This window comes from Camelus bactrianus, chromosome X (assembly GCF_048773025.1).
Source record: "Camelus bactrianus isolate YW-2024 breed Bactrian camel chromosome X, ASM4877302v1, whole genome shotgun sequence".
Lineage (NCBI taxonomy): Eukaryota > Metazoa > Chordata > Mammalia > Artiodactyla > Camelidae > Camelus > Camelus bactrianus.
Window position 1 is genome coordinate 104,903,222 of NC_133575.1, and position 12,118 is coordinate 104,915,339.

General features: G+C 39.7%; 1 protein-coding gene across 7 annotated transcripts in view; it reads right to left on the reverse strand.

The window, feature by feature from the left end:
- The window catches only part of ARHGEF6 (Rac/Cdc42 guanine nucleotide exchange factor 6), a 95,441-nt gene that overhangs the window by 40,989 nt on the left and 42,334 nt on the right, over positions 1 to 12,118 (reverse strand). For all 7 annotated transcript variants that reach the window (XR_012504800.1, XM_010952521.3, XM_045514895.2 and 4 more), the window contains one exon: positions 2,494 to 2,588. Coding sequence is in view for 6 of the 7 variants with exons in the window: in XM_010952521.3 (XP_010950823.2) it covers positions 2,494 to 2,588 (95 nt within the window). In the remaining variant the exon portion in view is untranslated. The remainder of the gene's footprint in view (positions 1 to 2,493; positions 2,589 to 12,118) is intronic.

Genomic DNA, 12,118 nt, shown 5'->3' on the forward strand with positions numbered 1-12,118 from the left:
TATCTAACTGGGTAGAATACATCATAGCTGGGAATAAGTGTAAAAACTTTTGAGTACTCTCCTCTAGAGGAGCTGGGAAACTAACTGAAAGATATTATACATGGCACAGGGAAAAAGAACAAAATCCAGCTTCTCTTATATTAAAATGCTCATAAATCAACTAAAGGAAATCTTGAGAGGGATTAGCAGGGAAGGAAATAGTACTGATTTGTTTGTTTGTTTGTTTGTTTTTGGAATGGAATGGAGTCAAAGGCAAACTGATCAATTTTCTCCAGGGCCTCTGCACTCAGAATTTTCTCATCCCTTCTTCCCCTACCAAATTGTAGGTGATGAAAACAATAACGGCACTTACACTAACATACTAACATAGTGCTTAACACTTAGGTAAACATTTTACAAATAACAACTCATTTTAACCTCACACCACCTTTATGAGGTAGGTACTATTGCTGTCTCCATTTTCCATATAAGAAAACGCAGGCACAGAGAGGTTAAGCAAATCAAAGTCATGATGCCAGTGAATGCTGAAGCCAGAATCTGAACCAAAACATTCTAGCTCCAGAGTCCATGCTCTCAACCACCTTCTGAGAGAAAATTGTGCTGAAGATTTACTTAAAAGGTCCATGTCTGCCACCTGCCCTTCCTCCTTAATATAATACTACTAGGGGAAGGTTTCCAGGAGAGTAAATTTTGCTGACAAAGAAAAGGAATACCCAAACAGATGTTACCAGTAACCCCTAGAGGAGAGAAAGCTCCCACTTCCTCTGCTCTGATGCCCTCCTGAACCACAAGCTGGAAACCCCCTCTCATGGGTGTCAAAAGCGAAACCTCGAGCCAGTTTCCTGAGCTGTTGTTCTCCTAGAGCAGCAAGAACCTGACTGTGGGCTTATCTGGACCCTTCAGGGTCAAACAGTCAACAGTCTGGTTTGCTCAAATCCCTCTGGGGTCTACACGGCAGAACCAATTGAAACTGACTATAACTGCATGTTTAATTTCTCTGGAACAGTGCAGTTCTGACTCAGGTCTCTCACCATCTCTGCCCTGACTCTTCCTTTCCTTTCTTTGCACTGTTTCTTGATTGCTAATCAGTCACTCCTTCATCAAGTCTTCTCATCTCCGCTCCCAGGGTTACCACCTGAATTTCCCTCTCCTCCCCTGCCTGTCACCTCTAGAACACGGAACCACAGTTCACTCGGTGGCAGGAGACGCGGTGGGTTCAGCCCAGCCACTTACTGGCCGTGTGATACCAGTAAGAGGGCAGTAAGCCTCTCTGGACTTCAGTTTTCTTATTTATTCAATGGAGACAGTCATTTCTTCCAGGGCACTAGACCCAATGATTCACTGAGGTTCCATTCAGCTCTAAGAACTATGATTCACACAGCACTTCATGTTTTACATAATCATAACAAAAGCCGCTTTGTGGTTGATCGCTTAAACTCTTACAAAACACAGGAATCCAAAGTCTTTTCATACTGAAGTAAGATTCCCATAGTGCCATGAAAATAACCAAGTGGGAACTTTACCAAGACATTATGCCAAAGTAGGCATGATTGAGAAAAAGGGAGAAAATAGCGAAATACATTAAACTTAGTTAAGCCTGAAGCCAACAGTTTGGGCAACAGTCCGGCAAAAGTCAATTCTTCCTGAGGTAAAAGAGGAGGCTTCCATCCTCCACTAAAGGACCAACTGCTAAATCTCCAGAAAAGTTTCATCAATTAAAACAAAAACATAAACAAATGCAGTTAGCCTTTATGGGTTTTTTTCTTTTTTTTTTTTTTAAATGGAGGTACTAGGGATTGAACCCAGAACTCTGTGCCTGCTAAGCATGCGCTCTACCACTGAGCTATTCCCACCCCCTGTCATTACTTGTTAAATATACCTTGCCTACAAGCACACACACACACACACACACACACACACACACACACACACACATGAATTTTCTTTGGTGAAAACTAAGTTTTTAATTCAGGCCTTTCAGATTTCTAAAACCAGAATAAAGTTTGAACATTTTCTTTTTAAAGGCATTTTACCATCTCTTTCTCATTCCCATTTGCTTGGGTGAAATACTGGCTTGAATTGCTCTTAAGAACGTTCACAAAATGCCACCGCTCTCTGTCCAGTGTCAGAGCATGGGAAAGAGGGAGCACAAGAATTTCCAGTGTACGTGCTTTCTGTATAAAAACGCCAGCAAGTCCTTTTTCGGGAAGGTAAAACCAGATGTATCACTTTTCAAATGGACAAGAGAAAAACTGACAGAAAGAAATGCAGATCTGCTCAACTCTTCCACAGCCGGAAGAGGAAGAAAGCCAAGCTCTCCAAAAGCAACATCTTGCATAATTTCTGTTGCCTCGACCATGTTCTTGGCAACCTGTGATCTGTGGAAATTCTTCTAAAGGGCAAAATCAATTATTCAGTGACATAAGAGTAATGACTCCATCTGCTTCTATTATCTTGCTTTACTTAGCGAGGGGTTTACAATGTAAATCTTACTTGTTATTGGACTGCAGGGGTCTTAAGTAAGTAACAAGAAGAGACTGAAGTTCTTTAGCATAATCTTTTTCAGTGTCCAAGATGTTCTGCAACACCTATGGAGAAACAAAGGTCAAGGTATTGTAATTGTCAGGAAAGTCCAAGGTAAAAGAGATCTTTAGATCTTGTAACCAAATTATTAGGGGGAAAAAGTCCTATTTACTCAGGTTAGCACTGTAAGTAAGAAGCACAAAATCTGAATGCACTTTGTTTCATTGTAGCAAACTACCTTAAATAATGGCACAACTGGTTATATTGCATAACTCACACGAACACATATATTCAGAGTTACCCGTAATTGGAAAGGCCTTGACGTTTACACAGTACAGTTCAGCATGCTTTCAGGTGCTTTAAATCATTTTACCTCCGGGAAAGGTCTCAGCTAACAGAGGCTCACCATTCCCATTTTATGGATGAGAAAATTGAGACCATCTACCTTAAGACCTAGATTCAATGTCAGGATAATTTCACGATCACTGATGTCAAACATCAAAAAAGTTTTTTTTTAAGTTATGTTTTTGATAAGACCTTTAGGTGACAAAATCTGAGGACGCTGAATTTTCAAGCAGGGTTCATTTACTTTAGCAAGGTTTATTTTAATCAAAGTAAAAGGGGCTAGTATGAACATCTCAAGGAGAAAAGGAAGCTGCAATGTGAGGAATTTAACCAGGGAAATGGCCCTCACCAGGACTGTTCATGATAATCACATGAAAATCCCCTAGGCGAAACAACCAACGTACTTACTGGTCCACAATTTCTCTTTCCCCAGCAGCCCCACTTCTGGAGGCAGCTACAACCTTCATTTCGAGCTCCTAGAGACGACCAAGCTCACATTTTCATATCTCCTAATCCATTCAACATAAATTTACTGAGTGCCTCCTCTGTGCCAAAGGCCATGCCACCCTTAGGGAGTTTCTACTCTATCTGCAGAGGGGGATGTTGAACGGGTGCTAACAAGACAGTGGAAGCCTTCTTGGCCAGGAGAAGCCCCTTAGCCTACCAATGTGCCTGACGTATACTCACAAGACAGTGTATGATGACAGCTTTTGACAGGTGGAGTGGACAAAGCAAGTGGAGGTCCCTGTAAGTGTGGGCTTAAGGGGAAACTACTGGACTAGAAGGTCTGCTACTGACGGACAGGTCACTTCAGTTTTAAGGCTTCACTTGCCTCATCTCAGATTGTGACATTTCACCTGCCTCAGGGACCACTGTGAAGAGGTAGCGAGACACTGTACAGGTAGGTGCTGGGTGAGCTGGGAAACAGTCTCATCAATTTAAGGGGTTAAAAAAAACCAGGTTTCTCAATGGCAGCACTACTTCTATTCCAGAGCAGATAACTTTGCTGTGTGGGGCTGTCCTGTGCACTGTAGGATGTTCAGCAGCATCCTGGCCTCTACCCACCAGATATCAGTTGCACACCACCCCCGACCCCAGTATGACAACCAAAAATGCGCCTAGACACTGCCAGATGTCCTCTGAAAGGCAATATCACCCTTGGTTGACAATGACACAGGCCTCAGGATGGCTTAAGTTGTAGCCCCTCCTCCCAGCCACTCATGTCTATTTCAGTTTCTCTGTTCCTCAGGGAGGGTGCTTATTCCCTAAAGGTGTACGCGTAAATCTCCAGGCCTGGAGGTACCGGTGCTCTGTGACATCGATCCAGCAATGGAATAGAAATGTAAAGCCCTACAGAAAGTCAAAGCACAACAAAGGAAATTAGACACTACCATGAGATAGATAAAATAGAAAACGCCCTTAAAAAACTTATGGGATGCAGTTAAGGCAGTGCTTAGAGATTGTAAATAGTTGTGAATGCCTATATCAAAAAAGAAGAAAGAGGACTTCTGGTTTCCAGGCCAGCATTTTAGGCATTTGGAAGTCATTACTTCATCCTAACAAGAAGTAAATAGCTGAACAAACTGGAAAAAAAAAAGTCTCTTACATCTATCAAGGAATTGGGGTCAGAGGGGAAAATGCTACATCCAAAACTGGAGAGATGGATTGACCAACTGAGCATCAAAACTTGCTGGACCAGAAAACCATGAGCAGAAGCCTCCACAGGAATTGGTAGCAGGGTAGGAAAACTTGAGCTGGAATTGATGAATTGCTAGGGGCTCACGCAGACAAGTCTGAAAGTTAAAAACACAAGGGTGCCTAGTCACAGAGGAGCACACCCACACTTTTGTGAGTTTTACCTCCAGTAGCCCTACCAGGTTCTTACAATAAAGATAGGAAGAAAATTCCCCATGTGCTTCAGAAGGGGGAAGGGAAAAGTGGCCATTTGGAAATACACCAGAGCGTTTTGTTCTTCATAACAAGGTCTGTTTTACCACACCTTAACCTACTGGAGTTTTATCAGAGTCTAATATACGTAAGAGAAGGCAAATATTCTACTCCAGCTCCCTCTAGCCGTCCTGTCCTACCTAAGGTAGGAAAAAAACTGAGAAGGACTGGTGAAGTTCACAGGCTAGAGACACAAGCCACCAAAAGACTGAGACCTTATCATAGGACTTGAGGACACTTCCCCTGCCCCCATACTTCACCACCGTATTACTAAAGGCCTATTTACTGCGGTTCCTCTTACCTAGTACATCACATCTGGCCTCCAACAAAACATTACAAGACATGAAAAGGCAAAAAACACAGTTTAAGGAGACAGAGCAAACATCAGAACCAGAATCTGATATGGTAGGAATATTGAATTATCAGACTAGGAGTTTATACAATAATGGTTAATATGCTAAGGGCTACAGTGGAAAAAGTAGACAACATGCAAGAACAGATGGGTAATGTAAGCAGGAAGAAATACTAAGAAGGAATAAAAGTGAATTCTAGAGATCAAAAACACTATAATAGAAATGAAGAATGTCTTTGATAGGCTCGTTAATAGACTGAACCACTGAGGAAAGAATCTCTGAGCTTGAGGATGTGTCAGTAGAAACTTCCAGAACCGAAAAGCAAACAGAAAAAAAGGAAAATGGAACAGAATATCTAAGAGCTGTGGGACAACTTCTAAAGGTGCAACATATGTGTGATGAGAATATCAGGAGAAGAATTAAGAGAGAAAGGGACAGAAGAAATATTTGAAACAACAATGACTGAGAATTTCCCCCAAATTAATGTCATACACCAAGCTACAGATCCAGGAAGCTCCAAGAAAACCCAGCAGGATAAATGCCTCTTTCTAAAAAAAAAAATACCACCTAAGTGTATCATATTCAAACTCCAGAAAAAATTTTAAAAAAAGAAAAAATCTTGAAAAAAGCCAGGGAATAAAAACACCTTACCTATAGTGGAGCTAAGATAAGAAGAACAAAGTTAGATCAAATTTCAAAACTTGCTAAAAAGCTTCAGTAACAAGACAGTTTAGCCCTGGTATAAGATAGGAATATAGATCAATGGGGCAGAATTGAGAGCCCAGAGATGAACTGATTTTTGACAAAAGTGCCAAGAACTTCTAATAAGGAGAGAATAGTCTTTCCAGCAAATGGTGCCACCAGACAACTACATGCAAAGAAAGAATTTGCATTCTTAATTCACATGATTTACAAAAATTAACTCAAAATGGATTCAAGAGTTAAAATTACCAAACTCTTAGAAGGAAACAGAGGAGGAAACCTTCATGACCTTGGACTTGGCAAAGGACTCCTGGATGACACCAAAAGCACAAGCAACAAGAGAAAAAATAGATAAATTGAAATTCATGAAAATTAAAAACTTTAGTGTGTCAAAGGACCTCATCAAGAAAGTGAATAGACAACCTACAGAATAGGGAAAATATTTACAAATCATAAGTCTGATAATGGTCTACTATCCAGAATCTATAATGCACTCTTACAACTCAACAATAAAAATGATCAATTAAAAGTTGGCAAAGGATTTGAACAGACGCTTCTCCAAAGAAGATATACAAATGGCCAATAAGCACATAAAAAGATACTCAACATCATTAACCATTAGGGAAATGCTAATCAAAACCACAGTACTACTGCACACTCATATAGAGTGGCTATAATAAAAAAAAATAGACAATAACAACTGTTGGTGAGGATGTGGAGAAACCGGAACCCTCACACGTTGCTGGTGGGAATGTCAAGAGCTATAGCTGCTGTGGAAAACAGTTTGGCAGTTCCTCAAACAGTTAAACACAGAGTTACCATGTGACCCAGCAATTCCACTCGTAGATAAATGAAAACATATGTCCATGCAGAAATTTGCACACGAATTTTAACAGCAACATTATAAATAATAACCAAAAAGTGGAACTAATCCAAAGGTCCATCAACTGATGAATGGATAAACAAAACCTGGTACAGAAGGAATGAAGTACTGATACATTCTACAACATGGATGAACCTTGAAAATATTATGCTAGGGAAGAAGCTGGACACAAAAGAATAAATGTTATATGACTCAACTTATATAAAATGTCCAGAATAGGGAAAACCCATAGAGACAGAAAGTAGATCAGCGGCTGTCAAGGGCTGGAGGAGTGACTACTAATGGGTACAGAGATTCTTACTGGGGTGATGAAATGTTACAAAGTGGTGGGGATCATCACAGAACTCCAATCATTTACTAAAAATCTGTGAACTGTACACTTTAAAATGGTGAATTTTGTGGTATGTGAATTATATGTCAATAAAGGTGTTTTTTAAAAAGTCAATGCACAAATTACTCATCTGTTACTAGACACTTTTCTGGTTTTTCTTTGACTCCAAGTCTTTATCCAGTATAGGGTCCCTCCAAACTCAAATTTGTCCATCATTATAGCTGGGCTGTTGTTCACTGCAATGTGTTAAGTAATTACTTATACTCATGCTCAGGGCCATTCATTTTTTTATTCTTAGAAATGGAGAGAATTGCACTAGAATTCAACAGTACCACATTTTATGAAGAGGTAAAACTCCTATGCCTTTGTAGCAATATTTATTTGTTTGTCTATAGTATTTGCATTGGAGGAAAAGGGGGATGGTGGTATGCCTTCCCACCTCTATTCAAGGAGAGAACAAAGTCATCTAACCATCCCCTTTATTCACATTTTTCAAGAGACCCTGCTGATAAAGAGCAATTTCACATCCTCACTCCCCTTTCAAGCACTTTTGTCTGTAACTGTCACGCTACCCAAATTATAATGTCTGTTCAAAAAAAAAAAAGAAAAGAAAAAAGAAAAGAAAAAAAAATAAACTCAGTCATTGCCCAAGCGAATTTTTAAATGAGAAAATACACAGATATTATTTACATCATAAAATGGGATTTTTAAGACAAACATCATTGCTTTAATTCCATGATGGCTTTATTATTTCAATTTCCTTTAAAATGCTATCATCTGGAGTTCCTTTAGGAGAAATCACTAAGACTTTGCAAGAAACGTGCCAAATGTCCTGTTCCAATGGGTTTATTTGCTAGAAGAAGCAGCCTACTTTGTAAAGGTTCCATCTGTGCAGGAACCACTTGCATGGACCAGACAGAGGTAGGTAGGCAGACACTTCCCGCTGCCTTTGAGCTAGTTCTGGAGAGCTGAATGGAAACGTACGTTAAACTCATATTGTTGCAAGTTTTGAGGGTGGCTAAAGGCTGACTTTACACACTAAATTGACAGAGGTGATTAATGAGTCTTTCATTGAATAATACAAAATGTGTCTGAATGATGATGTACTAAATATTGCCCTGGCTGTGGTTTGATGAGTAGACATGCTCATCAGGGTGGGTGCCTGGGGGTTCTTTCCCAAATTCGCTTGGACTTTTATTGCCTTCCTCAATCTCAAAAGACCGACTGGTGAACTTCTGAGACTGGTTCTTTATTTTTCAGGCCACAGGGCATCGACTGTAAAAGGATAAAAAGGGAAGCAGACAGAGAAGGCTGTGTGTTCCCAAACAGAAGGCCTCAGTGATGAGTCAGAAGGCAAGGAGTCTGGCAGGCCAACCAACTTCAGAGCAGTACAATGTGATCGAGATGAAATCCACTCAAACTCACTAAAATAGACTGCGTCCAGACACTGCCTTTGCCTCCCTGCCTCTGCCTTCACAAGGACAACTGAGGATCCTTTTGCTCAATTAACCTTTGACTAAATTCAGAGTAAAACAGATGGTGAGAAGCCATAGAAAAAGTGGTACAGGCCTTTTGTACCTCCACCCTGGGCTATTGATTTTCCAGTAAAATATATTTTCTACATTTCCTGGAAAGGCTTTAGAGTGAGCTCATTTTTATAACTCTGTCTTCCAAAGGGAACGAGTCATGTAACTATGAAGAAAGTATCTTATGAGACTAAAATGCATAAATAAAGGCTGAAAATTGAGATATGTCCACCGATAAAGGAAGACTATAATGGCTTCAGGAAACCTTAAATCAAAGCAAAAACATCCTATTATAGGAATTCTGAGATACTTATGATGCCTACAAAAATGAGTTCATGTTGGTCAATTCCTATGAGATGGAAAAGGCAATGTATTATTGTATTTATATCATTTGACTAATATGGCAGTAGGGTCACCTGTTTACATTCAAGTGTAGTGATCAATGTCACTCCTCTAGCTTCTTGGCTTTTACAAAACAAATGGCATTATGCCCTGTTACCAACAGACTCCGCAAAACATAGACTCCAAAAACTCTAGTCACCTCCCCTGCCTCAGATGCAAGGTACGCATGCATAAGTAAGACAGGAAATGGTAAGTAAAAATGAAAAGGGGATAGGGAGAAGGAATAAAAGGATAGATATGTAAGGTAGTTTAGGCTGGTGGTTTTTAAAAAGGAGGGTGAGTAGAGGTTTTTTTTAAAGCAGTGGAATTACTCTGAACAGTCTAACAGTGGATACATGCCATTACACGTTTGTCCAAACGCACAGAACGTACAACACCCAGGGGGAATGGTAACGTAAACTGTGCCTTTGTGATAATGATGTGTTACCGGAGATTCATCACTTGTAACAAATGTCCCCACTCTGGTGGGAAACACTGATAGTAGGGGAGGCTATGCATGTGGACAGGGGGTCTACAAAACATCTCTACCTTTTGATCAATTTTGCTGTGAACCTAAAACTGCTCTAAAAAATAAATTTTTTTTTTAAAAAAAAGGTCAGATAAACACTAGAAAGAGTTCAAGATGGGAGCAAGTGGGTAAACAGATGAAGGAGAGAGAAAACGGGGGTAAACAGAAAGCGGGTGGTAAAGCAAGAATTACAGGAGGCTTCCTGGGATTTTGATGTTATTTAACAGGCCTCAGATTTCTTTTCCTACTGCACGGATGTTCTGTAAGACAGACCGCTTAGGCATCTGCCATCCGTTACAATAAAGGAGAAGAAAGTCAGAAAAAATAAATAATAGTGGCCCTTACTGATTATATTTTCCTATTTGGATGCAGGGAGATATCTGCAAACAGGTGCTTATCCCCAGAGTCTAGTACAGGCAGATCCAGTTACAGAACGATCGGTCCAACTGGTCTCAGTAATTCAGCAATATTCACACCACAGCTCTCCAGTTCCTTCACAGGCCATCACAGGCTCCCTGAGAACTTCTGTTTTCTTTATTAAGTCTAAGGTTTGAGATAAAATCTATCAAAACTTTAAAAATAAATATATATGTGTGTATATATTCATATATGTTTTTGACTCAACGATTTAACTTCTAGGACTCCACTCTACAGATCTTTACATACTTTGCCAAAGTTACGCACGTAAGATGTTTACTACAGAATCGTTTATAATAGCGAGGAAATGGAAACAATGCACATGAATTCTAACAGGAGGTGGGTGATACAAACCACAGTACATCTGAGTTTGTATGTCGTTTATCTAGGATTTACATAACACCCATAAGAATCACAGAGGTTTGTTTGCCTTGGATAATCTCAACAACATTTTAAATTGGTAGAATCAGCAGAGGCAGAGAGAACTCCAAAGCAGAGCCATGGTAAGTTCCAGACCCACAGGGAGAAGCAGCTATGCTAAGATTTTTATCCACCATTTGGCTGAGCCCTTTCATTAAAAATGAAATCATTGGGGATCACCTGGAAGCTTAAAGAAGTGGTCAGGACCAGAGGCAGGGGATGGAGGATGGGCAAATTGGATGAAGGTGGTCAAAAGGTACAAACTTCCAGTTACAAGATAAATAGGTACTAGCGATGTCATATACAATATGATAAATATAATTAACGCTGCTGTATGTTATATATAAAAGTTGTTAAGAGAGTAAATTCTGAGTTTTCATCACAAGAAAAGCATATTTTTGTCTATTTCTTTAATTTTGTATCTCTGTGAGATGACGGATGTTCAATGAACTTATTGTGATCATCATTTCATGATGTATGTAAGTCAAATCACTATGCCGTCCATCTTAAACTAACACAGTGGGGGATGACAATTATATCTTCATAAAACTGGGTAGGGGGGAAGAAAAGAGAAGGAAAATAAAGCATTGAAAATGATGTAACGTTAAGTGAAAAATCTGGACACAAACTGTGTCTATAGTATGATTGCAGCTATGTAATAATAAACAGTTATACATATGTAGGGAAAAAAATGCATCAAAACACTACTGGTTTAAAAAAAAAAGGAAGGGGTCAGGGACGAAGGGAGAAAGGAGCCACACTCTGCTGGATAACATATTTTTAACCTCAGAAATGTAAGAGGGAAAATAGTGATCAAATTGTCCCCTATGATTATTATCCACATTTGATTTTTCATAAAAACTTCATTTTTCATACCAACTACTGTTCATGTCATCATGATGGAGCAAATTCACTGAAGAGGGAAATTCAAAATTTTGAAACCAAATATAGACATATTTTTAAACTGTCCATCCATGCACACGATGAAAGGCGCACACAGTACCAATGCACAGAGAACACAGGATGGAAAGTGAAACTATTTCAGCAGAAATGGGGGAAAAGGACAGGACTACCAGACAGGGAGACTCAGGGGTCGTGAAGACCTGAACCTTTTCATTAGTGACTGAGCCAAGTCTGGAAAGGAGACATGAAGGAAAGCAGACAGTAGATTAAGGAAAAGGATACAATTTCTTTTTCAAACAGGAACTTATTTTGAGTATTGCACATGCCCTATTTATAGCTAATATATTTTGATATATCTGTGTCCAAGCCAGAGCCATTTCAGTCCTCCCTCTGTGCCAAAGGGCAGTCTTCCCTTTAGGCTCTTCTCAAGAACACAGTTGATAATATTTCAGAGGGTAACATAATGGGTTGGTTGATTCTAAAATAAAATCATAGTATGCAATCACTTAAGACTTATTGCATTAGAGGAACTTGGGAATTCACCTCCTAACTATCTGGTCAGGCTATCTCTAACTGCTGGATTTCCCCATAATGTCTACATATTAGCCGATTTCCCTTTTACCGCAGTTTAAGAAGCCTTGCTGTGACTCTCTATGCTACCCTTGAGTTTTTCAGTACAGTGGATATGAAACCTCTAGACGTCTATAAGCAGCCTACAAGTAGAAGAACGCCCTTGTAACACAGCTGACATTACACCCTTGCGATGCAATGTTACCCAGTCTTCTGTTTCTGTCACCTCAACACATCAGTGGTTCTCCATATAGAGGGTCAAGAAAATTTTTGTTCTTTATCTGAACA